Genomic DNA, 19,078 nt, shown 5'->3' with positions numbered 1-19,078 from the left:
GTCACTTCTCTCTTTTCCTTCCAAAAGACAATATGGTGAATGTGAAAGATTGTGTATAGACCTCAAACACAAAGCTTTTACAATTTTACTGGTAAAAAGCTTTATAGTAAAAAGTGTTAAAAGACAGAACTCATTCAAAGGCCATATACTCAAACATTATACTTGGTACTTGAATTTTCTTTATAGAACTAATATTTGTTACAGTTTGAATATGGTTTGTCCTCTCTGAAACTTACATTGTGATTGAATCTTCATCGTGAGTTTCAATAGTGTAAACTTAATCTGACCCTAGTGGTTTTAGAGACAGATCCTTTGGGAAATGATAAGGACTAAATAAAGTCATTGGAGCGGAACCTACATGATTGAATGTCAATGACTTTATAAGAAACCAGAGGACATGCATACACTGGCTTCCTGTCTTCACCATGAGGTGCCTTGTGCCACCTTGGGACTCTGCCAGGCAAATCAGCAACAGGTATGGTTTCTTGGACTCAGAGCCATGAGCCAAAATAGACCTATTTTCTTGGTAATTTACCCAGACTGTGGTGTTGTAATATTAACATTAACAAAATTATCTGTGCTAAATGTTTATTTCATCTGTATTCACACTTCTGTTTATGGGGAATGTGCCACTACATCTTATTTTTAAGTTTAAGAATCATGCTTTTGTGATGGAAAAGTTTTGAAAAATCACTAGGTTATCATATTTTCCGATAGTTACAGTAAGACATCTTTATTATAGAGTAATAATATTTTAATGCAAAAACCCACTGAAATGTAACATCAGAAATGTAAGAAATACAAAAGGTAAGTCTCAATATTACCCTCCGGAAATATCCCGTTAATGTTTAATAAATATTCATTCAAATTTTTGTCTTTACACCTATTAATAGTTGTATATTCTTAAAGTTTAATTTAAAATTTGTATTATTTTGTTCGTAATATTTCATAATTTCAATTTTTATGTAGCAGTATACCTTGAATATTGTTTCATGTTCCATTATATTATACACACCTACACCCTTGCCTGTGCCAGTAGGTACTGTTGTCTGGCCCACTCAGCCTCCTCCCTGCCAGGGTTCCTGTGTCAGGTGGGTTCCTGTCTGGTGGGTTCTATTGTTCAGCCTGACTTGGCCAGTTTACCACCTCCAGCTCTCTAAACTGGAGGATGCTGTAGTCCTACAGAGGTGAATCAACTATCCCCTGTAGAATCTGCTCACATATATGGTTCTCTTGTGTTCTTGTGGGTACTGATGCCCAAGCTGATGTAGCTCATCCTCTACTCTGACACTTGAAGGTGGGTATTGCAGCCTTGAACAGCCAGGCATGTTGCCCAGTCCAGCTTTGCATGCATAGGTGGGCAGAAGGCAGTACTATTTAGCCAAGCAACAAGTCCCTGGGCTCGACCTAGACATGTCCTCTGGTTTCCCCCATATAAATCAGCCATCTCAATTCCCTTGCCTACCTGTGAGTGCAGTGGCACAATTCGTGAAAGACCCCAGAAGTCATTACTCCCCTGTTAAACATGACCTCAGACACTCCCACTCCAACATGTCCCCGGACCCTGCTCTTTGGGCCATCTGCAGTCCCCCTATCTGGGGAGCAGGGTGGTGTGTACTGATCCAGTATTCCCTGCCTCCCCACGTATGTTAAAAAGAAAATAAGCAACTATGCTGGCATACTGGTATAGTTAAAACAAATTTCGCATTAACCAGGCCCAGAATGCCCGCTGTACTGCTTTCCTCCCAGAAGTGTAATACTAGGTTGCAAGGTAACCTAGGCAGTTACCTACAGCTGTGGATTCCTCCCTTTAATTCTGCTTTTGGTTTTATTTATCCTAAAATTTCTTAGCTTGCTCAGTGTAATCTCATTTATGTATTTTTGGTTTAACTGTTTGGGCATCCAGGTTATTTTGTAAGAAATCGCTGCTTATGCTAATGTCTTACGAAGTTTTCCTAATATTTTTCTCTAGTAGTTTGACAATATTAGGTCTTTGATTTAGATCCTTTGATCCATTTTGAGTTAATATTTGTGTAAAATGTACAGCAGAGATGTTGTCTGCAGTTTCCCCAGCACCATTTGTTGAAGAGACTGTCTTCTTTCTAGGGACTTACTTTAGATTGCTTGTCAAAGATTGGTTGGTTGCATATGCATGGGTTGATTTCTGGGGTTTCTGTCCAGTTCCATTGGTCTGTGTTCATTTTTGTACCAGTACCAGGTGTTCTGATTATTGCCGTCCTATAGTATGTCCTAAAATTTGGTATTGTGGTTTGTGATGCCTCTGGGTTTTTTCTTTTTAATATTGTTTCCATGTGAATTTTAGCATAGTTTTCTCACGGTTTGAGAAGAATATTGTACTTTCCTCTTAACACTGCCTTGGTTGTATCCCATGTTTCAATATGTTGATGCTCTTCACTGATTTCAAGAAATTTTTAAATTTCCTTTTTGATTTCTTCTATAGCCCATTGTTCATTTAGCAGCATATGCTTCAGTCATTTTAGCCATGGATTGTTCATTGTTTTAGTCTTCGTTAGTCATTTTATTGAGACATTCTCCACATTTACCTTTGTTTTTGGTAGGTGCTATTCCTTTTCCCTGTCAATAGGACATCATTAAGTATCATTTATGTGGCAGGTATAGCAGAGGTGAAGTCTTTCAGCTTTTGCTTGCTGTGAAAGTATTTTTTTTTAATTTTCAAAGACAAAGGAAAGTTTTGCTGCATACTATTCTGGGATGGCATTTTTTTCCTCTTAGGATCTAAAATATATCACTCCATTCTCTTCTGGCCTGTGGAGATTCTTCTGAGGGGCCAGCTGTGAGTCTGATTGGAGTTTTTCTGTAAGTTAATTTTTCTCATGTGCATATTTAAGTATCTTTTCTTTATGTTCAACTGAAGAGAGCTTGATAATGGTGTATCGTGATGGTCTTTCAGACCATTAGCAGGGATTACTCCCCAAATGGCCGCAACAGCTGGAGTTGAGCCAATCTGAAGCCATGAGCCATGAGCTATTAGCCATGTGCCAAAAGCTTCTTCCAGGTCTCCCACATGGATGCAGATTTGTATTTTTCTTTTTTCTTTTTTTCAGATGCTTGGCTTCTGTGTATTTCTGATACCTGACTTTGTTCTAATGGTTATCACCTTATTGTTCACCTAAAAAGCTTTGTAGTTTAAAAAATTTAGGCATATTATAGAAAACCCTTGAGTGTAAATAGTTAATATATCTGTCTCGTTAAAGCTGGATGTTTAGTTTTAAAAAGGTCTTATCCAGTTCCATTATCTGTTTTGTATTCTCCCTTGTATTCACAGATTTACTTAAAGAGGTTACAGTTCTTAATAGTCTCAGAAATGACAAGATGCTTGTAAATGAACTGGGCTCCAAACTCTCGAGTGCTGGAATTGCATTGAGCAATGAGACATTCCAAGAGATCTTGAAACAAGCGTCTGTTGATGGTGAATCCTTTATGAAAGTAATCTATGTTAAAGTTGCTTAAGTACTAGCTTTACCATTTACTTGGGACATTTGTTTTACACATTTGTATTTTGTTTTTTAATTAGTGAGATGTTTATTTATTTACTTGAAAGTGTTGCAGAGAGAGAAAGAGAGAGACACACACACACAGAGCCTTTGATTCACTGGTACATTCCGTGAGTGACCATACTGTCTGCGGCTGGGTGGGCCAGTCTGAAGCCAGGAGCTACTTCCAGGTCTCCCATGTGTGGGCAGGGGCCCAAGTACTTGGGGCATCTTCCTCTGCTTTCCCAGGTGCCTTAGCAGGGAGTTGGATCAGAAGTGGAATCTCTGGGACTTGAACTAGCACTGTTAAGGGAAGCTGATTCATAGGAGGCTTAACTTTCCCAATATTGACCCTTTATTTTTTTTTAAATTGACCAGCAAAAAGTTGTATGTGTTTATTATTTTTAATGCTATGTTTTGATAGATACTTACACTGTAGAATATTAGATTTGCTACTTAATATATCCATAACCTTATGTTCTTGTATTTTTTGTGGTAACTTGAACTTTACTCCCTCAGTGATTTTCAAATGCTACTAATTATAGTCATCTTGCTACATAATCAATGTCCATAAATTCTTTGTTTTTCAGTTTATTTTATTATTTTTATTTTGTTTTTAACATTGTTTCTGTAATTGAGAGGGATGCATGTCCATGTGGATCTGTGATTAGGTTGGGGATGGAGGTAGATCAAGGGGTATGGAGGAAGGTGAGTAGAACAAATGCTTAATTTTTTTTCTCCTGAGTCCCCAGGGAAGGAAGGGGTGGTGGGACAATTCTTTGCGGTCACACTACATCATCTCCCAGGGATGGGGGTCAGTCATTTGATGGTGCCTTAGAGACCTTGATGTGGGAAAGAGTGTTCCCAGGGTGCTGCTTGAGTGCTTTTGATAGCTCTGAAACATTATTGGTTACAATGCACAAGGGTTGAGATAATCTTTCCAAGCTATATTGGTTAAGCAAGTTCTGCTTAGTGCATCCACAGGCTCAGATACTTGCTGCAAAGTTTGGCCAGGACAGCAGTCCAGTTTGTTCTGCTTTCCATCTTCTGACAAGGCACTCAACATCCTCTGCTGAACTGGATGAGCTGGCTGTGATATCCGCTATGTGAATCTGGGCAGGCTGACCTCTGTACAGGCATCCGTAACTGAGGAAGCCTAGTCCAGACATATGCATTCCACATATGTTGTGATTGTGGAACACATATCTTCTTGGTTTCTTTGTGGCCAGAGCTTGAGTTTAGCTTTTATTTGGCAACTCTCACAAGAAACCTTGCCTGGAGTGAGTTCAGAATTGACTATTCTATGCACCAGCCAGTACAGAGTCAGGTTCAGTCCATCACCTGTGCCAGTCAATGCATATACCAGTGGATGCAGCTACCTAGCCAGTTCTGCCCCCAACCCCAATCTCTGATGTGAACTGGTGGATGATGTGACCTATCCCAGCCCAGCCTTGCCACAGGTCCAGTCTTCATATACACCAACTGGTACTATGGCCTAGTCTGGGTATCCTCCAATAACTGCCACCAGGCCCACACCCAGCCCAGTTTTTGCATGTGTCAGCATGTACTGCAGCCTAGCCTCTGATCTGTCTCACATCCCATCTGGCTCGAGTGCTCACCTATTGGTCCTACAGCTTAACACAGCCTGACGCCACACAAATGCTGACGGGTGCTGCTCCCTCATCCAGTCCAGTCTATCACCATCCTTCATTCCTGTGCTAAATAGTAAGAGCTGCAGCTGGCAGAGGAGTGCCCACACCCCAGTTTCCCTACCAGGCTTACTCCTAGCACAGAATCTTATGCTTACTAGTGGGTACTGTGGTCTAGCCTGACATAATTTGCATCCAGTCCTGGCACTTGCCAATGGTGCTGGGGTCCAGCCCAGCCAACCCACACCTATTCTGGCTCTAGTGCAGGCCAGCGAGTGTGGCAGCCTAGCCCCCATTTCCAGCTCTCACACTCAGCAGTGGAAGCAGCTGCTCAGCAAGGGTGTCCTCAAGGTTCTCCTACCAGCCCTGACTCTTGCACATGCCAGTGGATGCTGTGGCCCAGTCTGAGATGGCCTGCCCCCATTTGGTTCATCATTGGTGGTAGACCCTTATGTTGATTCATTTTCTTGGCTGTTGCAAATAATGCTGACTACAGATATCTCTTTAATACACTGATTTCATTTTCAGTTTTCAATTCCACGGGAGTGAAATTGCTGAATCACATTTGTAGTGCTGTTTTAAATTGTTTTTGAGGAATTCCATGTTTTTCATAATGGCTGTACTAATTTATGCCCTCACCATCAGTGTGCAACCATTCTCTTTTCACTGCATTCTTGAAAATAATTGTTTTGTCTTTTTGATAATAAGTCATTCTTACAGGGGACAGATAAACTGGGTTTTAGAAACAAAATGAGAACAAAGATGTTGAAAGCTAATTAAATGCCTTATTCTATATCCTGGAAGTATTTTTAAGAGTCATTAAATTTATTATGCCTATTTGTAAACTGGTATTAAATCCAGCACATATATTTGTAAATATGAGGCAACCGTAAGATTCAGCATGATGACTTAATTGGCTAGCCCTCCCCTTGCAAATGCCTACACATCCCATATGGGTGACGATTTCTGTCCTGGCTGCTCCACTTCCCATCCAGCTCCTTGCTTGTCATCTAGGAAAGCAGTTGAGGATGGCCCCAAGCATTTGAACCCTGCACCAGCATGGGGGATCCAGAGAGGGCTTCTGGCTCCTGACTCCTGCCTTTGGATTGTCTTAGCTCCAGCCACTGTAGCCATTTGGGGAGCTAACCAGCAGATGGAAGATCTTTCCCTCTATTTCTCCTTCTCTCTGTAAATCTACTCTTCCAATAAAAATAAATGTTTAAAGAAATAACTATAGATTATATCCATCATATATTTATTTTGTATCTGCACCAATATTTAATAAATATATAGAAGTTTTAATTTATATACATATTTTTTTTATATATTTATTATTTAACTTCAGTAATTACATTGTATTATGTGACACAATTACATAGATACTTGGGTTCTCCCCACCCCTCCCCAAACCCTCCCACCATGGTGGATTCCTCCACCTTGTTGCATAACCACAGCTCAAGTTCAGTTGAGATTCCCCCATTGCAATTTTGAATGAATTTAATAATGAAGAGTATGAGTCTTAAAATATTTATGCCTACATGGGTTTATGTGTATGTGTAAATATGCATGCAATTATTTAAGCCAAATAAGTTAATATAGTTACAGTTTCTTTTGAAAGGACAGATTGTTAAAACTGATTGATTTCTATTCTGCTAATTTGAAGAAATTACACATTTTGCTTATATCCACCCTCTGTCATGATTATTTAATGATTCTTTGCATTTACTTTTTTTATTTCATGTCAAATTCTTTTGTTTTACTTTTTAGAAAATAATAAAGTAAGTCTCAAAGAAATTTTGGAGAACTTGAGTGCAAATAAGCCATCACCTGTATTTGAAGGTAGGTTGATCAATATTTCATTTTAGGTGTTTGACATAGCTTTAATTGCTTTTTCTTATGATTATTTTAAAGAACATTCTGAGGTGTGATACTTACTGTTTTATAAGTGTTGATATATGCACAACCCATGAAGCCATTATCACAACCAAGATAATCAGCCTATTCCTTACCTCCAAAATTTCCACATATCCCTTTGTAGTCTCATATTTTCCCCACCCTTCTTCCTCACATCCTTAAGCAACCACTTAGCTGCTTTCCATCACTATAGAGATGTGTACGCATTTTCCAGAATTTCAGATAAACATGAATTTTGTTTAGGTGACTTCTTTTACTCAGCAGTTATTTTGAGATGAATCCATGTGTATCATTCATCAGTAGCTCACTCTTTTTTATTGCTGAGTAGTATTTCATTTTATAGATATGCCAATTTACTTATTTGATGACATACATTAGAATGTTTACAGTTTTTGGTTTTTATAGCAAAGCAGTTGTGGACACTCATGTGATTGTATAGAACTATACCTACCAAGGAGGTATTAGCTGACACATGTTGTGGGGTAGTAGGTTTAACTGTTAAAGAAATTGCAAGACTGTTTCCCAAAGTTATTATAACATTTTACGTTCCCACCAGCAAGAGCGGTGTGTTTAAGTATACATAGTGCTTCAGCTTGAGACAGTGTCAGACATTTCAGTTTTCTCCACAGACATCTTAATGCTATTTCACGTAAGCTTCAGACACTTCAGTTTAAACTCCATGTATAAATTTCGTGGCAGTTGATTCTTGTGTTTAGGTGTCTTTTAGGTTAAAAAGTAAAGGCTAGGGTTTAACTTTTTAAGTTAAAAATTTATGCATAATACGTTCATAAAGACAACCCAGTTGTTGAGGAACTTTCAGAGAATGAAAGTCTGAGGAATGAGCATAAAATCAATGTTCAGCAAAACGTATGAGCAAAGGACAAGTTAGAACGGATATTTCCCTTACTTGAACTTGGAGCAATTTCCTGTGGACAGAGATCATCCTTGAATTATTTCCCACTGATAGTAAATTAGATATTTCCTCAGGTGATACAGTAGCAGCTCTATTTTCATTTCTTTAATAAAATGGTCATCATATTCAGTTAAATTTCTGAAAACCAATTTACATTGTTGATAATGAGATGTAAACAACTGATCTTAGGGAAAAAAATTTTGGCTAATTTTGTGAATCTAACAATCATAGAGATAAGTTACATGTATGTTTGTACTTCATTCTAAAATTTTGGATATATTGCTATTCAAAAACTTAGAAAGTAGAAAATTATTTCCAAACAGTACTGTTTTAAACTCCATTTGCTTTCAGATATAAACACTGCCCTCAAAAATGTCAATTTGATGAACTCTGATAGAATTCCAGTTAATGACCTGAGAGATGCTTTTAAAGACCTAGATGTCTCTTTAAAGCCTGAAGAACACCAGATGTTAGAGAAAACACTTGATGTTGATGGTATGTACAACTGCTGTATAAGCAAATTTTCCTAATAAAATGCCAATAATTTTTTTCCATTTGCCTTCCCTATTTTTCATTATCTTCCATTCATAAACCCCAGAAAATTTTCTCATTATTAATGTTAATGTAAAAAATAGTAGAGCTGTTCTCCTGAGATAGTTTATATTGACAAATAAATATTTTAGTAAGATTGTTAAGTTTTTGAACCAAATATCCTGTGCTGATTTTATCAGTATGTATTTGCTTCAGTCACCTACTATGTAAACCAACAAAGCTAAAGTAATTTTCTGAGACATTTGTTCTGAAGTGAACTAGTGTTAAATAAGAAAAGACTAAGGAAGGAATTTCTTTTCACTGCCTGTAATACTTATGACATTGTTGACTAAGTGTGACTTCTCAGAGCTTCCAAAGAAAACAATTTATAATTTTCAAATTTTGGTGGCTATTATGTGTGCTTTTTGACTGATTCCAAATAAAATTACTTTTTATAACTTTTTATGTTGCTACTTGGGTTTGGTATTCATCATTAGTCATACTAATTGGAATCACTGACGTGGCACAGCTAAAGGCATATGATGTCATCATCTTTGTGAACGAGCGGTGTTGCTGTTGCTGTCAGACTTTACCTGGTCTGCATGTCTGTAGAAGCCTTTATCTTGAGAAACAGGAAACAATAAGTCGAGTGTTATATAATATCTAATGAATTTAGAGAAACACATTGCATTTAGCAAATGAATTCAATATTATGTGGTAACTCTTGAATGATTGCTTGAGAAATAGTAAGGGAGCTATTTCATTTATTCAACAAAAATGTATTGAATACCTTTTGTTCTGTTAGCCTACATGTATAAAGACAAAACACTGCTTCTTAAGAGCTTATTTTTTTGAGGTAACAAACAATGAAGGAAATGACATTGAAATTCAGCTTTGAAATATGGGAAAAAGTTATCCAAGAGTGAGATATACAGGGCTGTGACTTGGAAGGACTTAGGAGTGAGTGCTAAGTATATGTAAAAAGGGTATAAGGAGGAAGCTATTGCAAAAGTCAAAGAAATACATGTAGTTCAGAATATGACCAAGGTGTGTTTGTGTTTCAGTACGTTTTACAGTTCATTTTTTTGGTTTAAAGATTTATTTATTTGAAAGGCAGATTTACACACACACATACACACACACATTGGGAGATAGATATATATTTTTACACATGCAGATTGACACACACAGAGATTGGTAGATACATATATATTTTACATCTGCAAGCTCACTCCTCAGATGACCAAAGGTCAGGGTTGGGCTGGTCTGGAGATAAAAACTTTTTTCAGGTCTCCCATATGAGTATATGGCAATCTCCATTGCTTTCCCAGGTCATTATCAGGGAGCTATACTGGAATAAGAGCAGTCAGACTCAAACTGGCATCCATATGGGATGCTGGCATTACCAGTTTAACTCATATGTTACCTTCTTGGCCCCATACAGCTCATTTTCATGTTTGATTAATACATGGCGTGGTAGGAGAGAAAGAAAAATGATGTAATGTAGTGAAAGAATTTTTGTTTCTGGATAAAGAATTTGAACTTCATTTTGAAGACTCTAAAGAATTACCGAGTAAATTATTTAAAGTATTTGGAATTGAAGAAGGACATGATTAATTTTGTACTTTGTAGTAGATATTATGCTAAAAAGTAAAGGAGAATAAATTTGGAAACAGGGAGACATTTTGGAAAACACATAGTAACCATGACTAAAAATTCTGTGTTGAACTGAGACTTTTGGCACTTGGCAAGAAAGTAACAGATATTGGATCGCAGAAGTCAGACTGCATCTTTGTTTGATTAAGTCAGCAAAGGAGAAGCTGAGGCTGAGTAAGAGGTTCTGATCTGAAGACTTCCTGTATGGTGTGATGCCTTTTAATAAGTTATTGAACCTAGGAAGTGAACCAGGTTTATGTCTTAGGAAGTTTGTTTTTCATATGGCTGTGGCAGTGGTTAAAATGTGTGGCAGACAGTGGTACAGGCTAGAAATAGAAGCTTGCAAGTCATGAGCACACAGTTTGGTTCAAGAAAATCCTGGAAGAATGTAAAGATTTTAATGAAAAGAGAACCAAGGTCAAAACCCCGAGACTTACTAATATTTAAGTGTTGATGTAAATGAGAGAGGTAAAAATAACTAAGATGAGGGCTGGTACCATGGCTTAGAAGTTAAACTTCTGTTTAAAGAGGCCACAGCATTTATGGTCACTAGTTTGTGTCCTGGCTGCTCTGTTTCTGATCCAGCTTCCTGCTAATGTGCCTTCATAAGTGGTGAAAGATAGCCCAATTGCTTGGGCCCATGCACAATGTCTGAGACCTGGAAAAAGCTCCAGTCTCCTGGCATCAGCGTGGACCAGCTGTAGTCCTTTTAGCCATTTAGGGAGTGAACCAGTGGAGGAATGATCTCTCTCTCTCTCTCTCTCTCTCTCTCTCTCTAACTCTACCTTTCAAATGAAAATGAATAAATTAAAAAAATATCCAGGATAACCAGAAAGAAATCAAGGGAAAGATGTGTCAATAAAATAAAAGGCAGAATTGGAAGAGAAAAATGTTAAATAAGACAAAAATTAAAAATAATTTAAATAATCATTAACTTGTGAATCTACTAAGTCAGTGCAGTTGATAACGTATTAATTTATCTTTGTACTATTTTTTCTTTATAGAAAATGGAGATATTTCCCTAAAAGCTGCGCTTTTAACATTGAAAAACAATAAGCGTTTAGAAGATTTCAAAGGTAAGGATAAAATTGAGAAGTTTCATACTTATTTATAGTATAGAATATGTTTGCTGTGCTGTTTTAAAGCAATGGGCCACTTGGGTGAAAATTTGCTCTTAATATGCCAAAATATGTTACTACTGTGCTATAATGCTGATTGAGTAGAACACAAATGGATTTTTTAAAAGCCCCGATGACAAACTGCTGCTTACAAGAAGTTTGCATCTAAGAACACCCACATACTAAAAGTAAATGGAGTAATAGACTATTCCATGCAAACAAAACCCTGATGAAAGCAAGAGTAGTCATACTTATATTATAGAAAATAGATTTTAGGTCAAAATCAGTAAAAAGAGACAAGAGATTATGATGAAATAAGAGAAAATTATATTGCAAATACATATGTGAAGTCAATATTGGAGCACCTGGATACACAAAGCAAAAATAAATAAACTCAAAGGAAGAAAGAAATTAAGCCACAGAATGGAACCTCACATACAGAAATGAACAGATCATTTGGACAGAAATCAACAAAAAGCATAGTTAAAGTAAACCCAGATCAACTGAACCTAATGGCATCCACAGAACATCCCATCCAACAGCTACAGAACACACGTTCTTAACAGCACAGAGAACCTTCTCTAGGATAAATCAAATCCTGTGTCATAAAATAAGCCTAAATAATTTTTAAAAGGATGTATTTATTTTTATTGGAAAGGCATATATACAGAGTGGAGAGGAAGAGAGGAAGATCTTCTATCCAATGGTTCACTCCCCAAGCGGCCACAATAGCTGGAGCTGAGCCTAACCGAAGCCAGGAGTCAGGAGCTTCTTCAGGGTCTCCCATGTGGATGCAGGGTCCTACGGCTTTAGGCCGTTCTTATCTGTTTTCCAAGGTCACAGGCAGAAAGCTGGATGGGAAGTGAGGCTGCTGGGATTAGAACCGGTGCCCATATGGGATCCTGGCGCATTCAAGGCGAGGACTTTAGCGGCTAAACCACAGCTTGTTTTCTAATTTTACTATAGCTCCTTATTTTTCTTTCTACTTGCAATCTTTCTTTGTGGCTGTAATTTTTCTGGAGTAGTGTGTTTTAGTTCCTTATTATTTGTTTGGTAAGTCTTACAGCTATAGCTTTTTGGTTAGTATTAGACTTAGCAAAACATTTCTGAGTATATAGAAACTGACCATTTATTATGAAGATAGGAGAAGCAAAGAGATAATATTAATAAAAACCTCCACACAATCATTGTAATCTTTACCATAGTTTGAATTTTTGATGTCCCATTTAACAATGGGTGATACTACCTATATCTTTATTTACTACCATGGTTATTATTTCCATTATTTTGTTTTTTTAAGTCTTCATATAAAAGAAATTAATGGTTTACACACTGGAGCACTCTGAATTTGTCTATACATTTGCCATTGGTATTTTCTTTTTACTTGTTAGCATCTTCTTCCAGCTTGAGGAACTTTTGGCATTTCTTGTAGGACAGATCTTACATTAGTAAATTCTATTTTTATGTAGATGGGTTTATTTCTCCCCATATCTAAAGGATAACTTTGGTGGGTACAGCACTATTAGCTGGCAGATCTTTTCCTCAGCACTGTGAAAACCTCATCCTGCTCTCTTGGCCTTTAATGTTTCTGCTGAGTATATAGTCAGGTGAACAGGGACCACTTTTTGCTCTGTTTTTTTTTTTTTTCCTGTTCTTGCTTTGTCAAATGACCATAGAAACTGTATAGCCTATCTTTGAGCTCATTGATTCTTTTGTTTATTTTGCTGTTAAAATCTTCTGTGACATTTTAAATTTTGCTCAGTGTACTTTAAGTTGAAGAGTTTCTGTTGATTTTAAAAATATATTTTCATGTTCCTGTCATATCTATATGACAGTGATTTCAGATATGGTAATTTGTGTCTTTTGAAGTTATTGAATTATTTTTAAAACTCTATTGTAATCTTCATCAAAATACTTGCAATGTCAGTTTCTATCTGGTTGATTTTTGACATCTTTCTTGGTTCCCTGAAAGCTCTTGATACTTATTGACATGTCATATCATGTGTGCATTGGAGGATTTGTTATTTGTATCCAGTTTTCACAATCTGGCCTCATTTGTTGCTGTCCTTCCAGAAATTCTAAGTAGTTGGCATATTTTCTGAATCCATGGACACTTCTGTTATTTTAACATTGAAGAATGCCCCTAAGTTGGCATTTACTATACTTCCAGTTGAACAAAATGCTTTAACCATTGCCTGCTGCCTCCCCCAGAGCACATTCACGGGAAGCTGAAACAGGGAGCAGAGCTTGAACTTGTGCCTTGGCCCCCTGACACGGGGTACGGGTGTTTTGGGCAGTGTCTTTATCACTACGCCAAATGTCTGTCTCTAATTGGATTATTTTGTTCCATATATACATATGTATGTGTGTGTGCATATTATATATTACAGTATATATGTACGCATTACATGTACATAATATGTGCATATTACAATTTGTATTATACAATATACATAATATGTGTATATTACATATGTATATTACAAGAGACTAGTCAGACATAAGTGTATCATTCCAGAGGACATAGAGAAAAAATGTACTGGGCATCAGTAATCAACTTACAGATATTTCCTTATTACAGTTTAACTATATTCTCTAGAATTTCATTATATCTAAAGTGAAAATATTTTTTCTTTATAGAGGTTAATGAACTTGCAAAGGCTTTAGGTAACTTCAACAACAAAAGAATTGATGTTGATGAAATAAAATCTACACTGAAAGGCCTAGGGATTTATTTTCCGGAGGAAGAATTACACGTGGTGCTCTCCTCCCTTTCTGTTGATAGTAAGTATTTCCTTTCCTGGGTTACTTATTACACTAAAGGTTTAAACTTTGAATCATAAGGCCACAGGGATTAAGTGTGAGTATTTTTAGTGTGCTGAAAGTGTCTGGAGACACAGATCATTATATAGATACAGGGATTAGGAATCAAATGTAAGCTCAACATCGGGTAAGCTTTTGAGTGAGAATTTATCTTAAATTATTCTCGTATTAAATATATTAGGGAAGTATAGTCTTAATGTCTTTACTCTCTGGGGTTTGAGTCACAGATTCGTATGGGTCAGAAGCTGTAACACGCGTCATCCCATAAATCAGAGATGCCATCTTTAGCGTGGTAATGCAGTTAACCAGTTTGACTTTCCCAGAATCCTCAGAGTGCTTTTGGATACAGCCAATGGAATGTTTAGTTTAACCATGGAGCCTGTGGTGTTGTTTTTCTTAAGTCCCAAGTATCTGATTGATAGATGGCAAAAGATTGCACGCTTTCTTTATTAATATATATTTACCCAGAAATTTAATCTTATTTAGATATTATAGTTGACCTTGGTTTTTGATACTTACCTTCATGTGAATAAATTGATAGTTTCTTTCATGAAAATATTGGCAGCTATAATAGGACTTTTAATGCTAAAAAATTAAGAGAATATAATATCAGAGAGGAAACATACCAAAATGAAGATTTTAATTGGCTAAGGTATATACAAAATCTCTAAAATCCTTATTGCCACTGCAACAGCAACACAAAACCAAAAGTCATCATAATTATGTCTTTTCGGAATTATTCTGGGTTATATATAGCAGAATCAAACTTAGAAAAATGAAAAACTTGAGGTTTGAAGGTTAAGTAGGCATGCATGTTTTGTATCTTTGATCTAAGGTTGTTCATTCTTTTATGTTTCATTTTCAGAAGAAGGGAAAGTGGACTTAAAAGATTTTCTGAATGGGTTGGTGCAAACACCATATTTTACCAAAGAGTCAAGTGAGTGACAATTTTTTAACAATAAAAATATTGACTATAGTTGTTTATTATACCTACTTGCATGTTTTCTACTGCTATAAGGCAAGCCAAACATGCAACAGATATATTTTGGGAGAAGAATAAATGTGGAATGTTAGTCTTGATTTTTTCCTTTTTTAAGATTTATTTTATTTGAGGGGCTAGCACCGTGTCTCAATAGACTAGTCCCCCCTCCTTTCGAGTGCCAGCATCCCTTTTCTTAGTGAAAAAGCCTCCGATCTTTCCCCATTCCACATGGGAGAACCAAAAGACCCAGTCAAGACACTAGTGGAACTCATAAGAGACTTTGGCAGGGTAGCAGGATACAAAATTTATGAACACAAATTGATGGCACTAGCATGTACAAATAATTCCATGGCTGAGAAAAAAAATTTTAAGTACAATCCCCTTTAAAATAGCAGAGAGGAATCTTAAATACATAGGAATTAAGCTAACTAAATATGGGGGAGACCTCTATGATGAAAAGTATAAAGAGGAAGACATTGAAAAATGGAGAAACTTACCATGTTCCTGGATTAATTAATAGTGTCCCTTAATTCTTGATTGCTTTTCTAGCTTGACTCTGTTCCTCTTCCAACTTTGTAATTTTCCCCCCATTGTTGAAGAAAATATCTTCTGTTTCTGAGGTTATTTCTTCTGCCTTTGTCATTCTGTTCTTGAGGTTTTCCACTGAATTTTTAAAATTTGCTCCATTGTCCTTCATTTCTAATAATGTGGCTTGATTGTTTCCATGTTACTATTTCCTATGTGACATATTTCTTAAATTCCGTGAAGTTCTGTATGTTCTTGTTGTCAAGTAGCTTTATAACAAGTTTTTAAAATTCTTTTTTCCTCATTTCTTCGATGTCTTCCACAGTTAACTCTGATATTGTCAAAGGCTTTTGTTCCTTTGTGGGGGAGGCTTCAGTAATATTCATTGTGCACCTGTCTTTTCTTTTGCTCTTGGTCATTGCTATTCTGGTTAGCAGATTTCTTTCCTTAGGGCCACTTTCTAAGTTATGTTGCCCACTGGTCTACAGGTTGATTTTACTGACTGTGTTTACTGTGCTGGGACCTGCTGACTATTAGGTCTGATAGCCACCTGGACCTGTTTTGGGTGGAACCCGTAGGATGCCAAGCTGGTACTATTTTGCCTGGGAGGCCGGTGCAATGTGTTGAGCTAGAAGTGAGTTCTCTTTTGACTCAGTGCCTGTGTAGCTCACTGTTTTTCTTTCAGCCCCTCAGCCTTTTCCTCAGTACATAAAATGGTGCCCAGTGTAGCAGTGGTGGAGGTCTGGGCCTGCTGTCCATCAGATCTGGATACCACCTGGACCTGTTTTGAGTGGAACCTGTAGGATGCCAAGTCAGTATTATTTCCCCCTGTGGAACCAGTGCAATATGTTAAACCAAACATGGGTTATCCCCCAGCCTACCACAGGTGGAACTCACTGTTTGTCCTCCAGCCTCCCCTCCCCCACAGCCCTTAGTACATAGAATGGCACTCAACGTGGCATTGGTGGTCTGAGCCATAAAATCCACCCTACTGCTACATCTGCCTGCTTGGGCTTTGGCACTCTGCTTTTGTTCTTGGTCAAATCAAGCAGAACAGGCAGTTCTATGCCTGGGTGCACCTCCCAAGTTCCTGGTGAACTCCCTTTTTGCCTGGCCACTATGGAGCTCTGATCACTCACCACAGCTTGGGTATCTGGTCACAACAACAACGCTCCGCCGTCTCTGCTGCTTCCACGTATCCACAGGTCTCTAGGTATTCTTCTGCCATTGGCCTGTCTTCTGCTGTACCTCAGGATCACAGCCTCTCTGCTTCACCCTGGCCAGTGATTCTATCTGTTTAAGTGTGTCCTTACCCTATTCTACCATCATATTTCTAGTGAGTCTTCAAATTTACAAAAATTAGTGTTATACCAAACAAGTGACTCTGAATCAATGCTATTACCCAATTTGTGGAATTTACCCATTTCCAGAATGTAGATTTGCTCATCATGGCTGTACAAAACTTAGAAACAAGTCCATAAAATTTGTGAAATTCTTGCATATTTACTAATTAGAGCCAATTCAAATTGATGACACATCACACAAAATGACTTATACTTCCTAAGTCAATTTAGTTTTCCTCCTTGGTTAAGTTTATTATTTGTTTGTTTATTATTAATTTCCGTATTTGAAAGGCAGAGTTAGAGGGAAAGGGAGAGCAAGATGGAGAGAGAAAGAAGGAAAAAGATTTTCCATTTACTGTTTCTCTCTCTAAATGACTGCAACAGCCAGAATTGAGCCAGGCTTAATCCAGGATCCAGGATCTCCATCCAGCCTCCTATGTAGGTGGGAGTGTCCCTAGAACTCAGATCATCTTAACTGCTTTCCTAGGTATATCGGCAAGCAGCTGGATTGCAATTAGAGCAGCTGGAACTTAAACTGGGGTTCAAATCAGATGCTGGCATTGCAGCCAGTGGCTTAATGTGCTGCATCACAGCACTGGCCTCTTGTTTGACTTTTTCCTTGACATTTTTGTTTTTCTTTTTAATGCAATTATGAATGAAAAAAATATATATCCCATATGTGTATTAGAGATAGACATTTCTGATTGCTTCTGGTGTGTACAAATGCAGTTGTGTTTGCTGGAAGAGGTTTTCTATTTTAAAGGCTTTTGACAATTGCCTTGTAATATACTTTTTCAAACTTTGATTTTCTTGAATTTGGCTTCCCAGTATTCTGACTTCATAAAGTTAATAGGATTTTCTTCTTCTCTATTCTCTGTTAGTGTTTTCATCCAGTTATAGCATTCAGAGGTAAAACACTGGGATTATAAATTTGTTTGTGGGGTACTTTAAGTTATAAATTCTGTTAACTTTATAGATATACAGGTATCAAGATTTTTTAGCTCAGCTTACATCACTCCTAGTTGTGTTTTTCTAGACTGTATTCCTTTCTTCTAAACATTTAAATCAATGGCATAATTTCTATATCATTCTCTTATTATTGCTTTAATGTCTGAAGTTATGGTTATATCTTGTTTGTCATTAGAGATTTTCATTGTGTTTTTCCTCTTTTGCCTTTTTTTTAAACACACCAGCAGATATTTGTAGGTATGCAACTTTTCATTTTTACTTACAATTTTAGCTTATTTCTAGTATCATAAGCTTTAATACATTTTATTAACATGTAACAATTGTATGTATTTACAGGGTAAATATTTAGATTTGCTTTTTGCTGCTATTTGTTTTTGGCATGCCAAAGAGGGCTGGGCCTCTTTCCCAGCCTTTTTTAGCACGCCAATACGGTAGGTATACTACTTTTAATATTGAATATGAAGGAATACCGTTTTAGTTCATTGATGGTACCATTATCATTTGATGCCTCTGGTTCTTTTTGTGTTGAAATTCACAACTTTGATACACAGGAATCAATATTTATTGTATTTGACTTTTGTTCAATTTCCTTGTGACTTTCTCTTTTCTAGGATTGCAAATTGGTGTTCATGACCTTGACAATATACTTGGAAATGTGGCACTCAGAGTTGCAACTGAAGAACTTAATGATCCAACACCAAATACATCAGTTACTGGTGGGTGTTTTAATACTCTTGTGCAGTCAGTAGAATTTTGATTTGAGTATCATGTTTTTGATATCATTCATTTGGATTAGATGATAATGTATTAGTCTCTTGACATATTTCTCTGGAGTTGGTATGTTTTTCATCATTCATTCATTCTACAAATTTTTATTAAGCTGTCTATATTGGGTGCTATGCTAACAATAGTGAGCAAATAGAGACATAATGCTCAGTCTCATGGTACTTAATGAACTAGTAGTAGCTGACAATGTTCCAGGATGTCAGTCAAGCCAGTTTTTACAGGAAGAATTGTAGGGGTTTCAGCCAAGAAGTATAGCATTTTCCATATGTATATGTAGGCATGGATTCTCATATTTTTAATGAATATAGGCCAATTAAAGACTTGTGGCAAGATTTCGCAAATGCATGTATGGAG

At 37.0% G+C, this 19,078-nt stretch overlaps 1 protein-coding gene across 1 annotated transcript in view; it reads left to right on the top strand.

Moving 5' to 3' along the window:
- Nucleotides 1-19,078, top strand: part of EFCAB13 (EF-hand calcium binding domain 13) — a 126,666-nt gene that overhangs the window by 38,719 nt on the left and 68,869 nt on the right. The window contains exons 14-20 of the mRNA XM_058675798.1: nucleotides 3,308-3,451; nucleotides 6,932-7,003; nucleotides 8,343-8,486; nucleotides 11,183-11,254; nucleotides 13,937-14,080; nucleotides 14,985-15,056; nucleotides 18,550-18,654. Coding sequence (XP_058531781.1) covers nucleotides 3,308-3,451; nucleotides 6,932-7,003; nucleotides 8,343-8,486; nucleotides 11,183-11,254; nucleotides 13,937-14,080; nucleotides 14,985-15,056; nucleotides 18,550-18,654 — 753 coding nt within the window. The remainder of the gene's footprint in view (nucleotides 1-3,307; nucleotides 3,452-6,931; nucleotides 7,004-8,342; nucleotides 8,487-11,182; nucleotides 11,255-13,936; nucleotides 14,081-14,984; nucleotides 15,057-18,549; nucleotides 18,655-19,078) is intronic.

This window comes from Ochotona princeps, chromosome 17, assembly GCF_030435755.1.
Source record: "Ochotona princeps isolate mOchPri1 chromosome 17, mOchPri1.hap1, whole genome shotgun sequence".
Lineage (NCBI taxonomy): Eukaryota > Metazoa > Chordata > Mammalia > Lagomorpha > Ochotonidae > Ochotona > Ochotona princeps.
The sequence above is the reverse complement of the archived record's forward strand: the minus strand, read 5'-3'. Positions and strand labels throughout refer to the sequence as shown.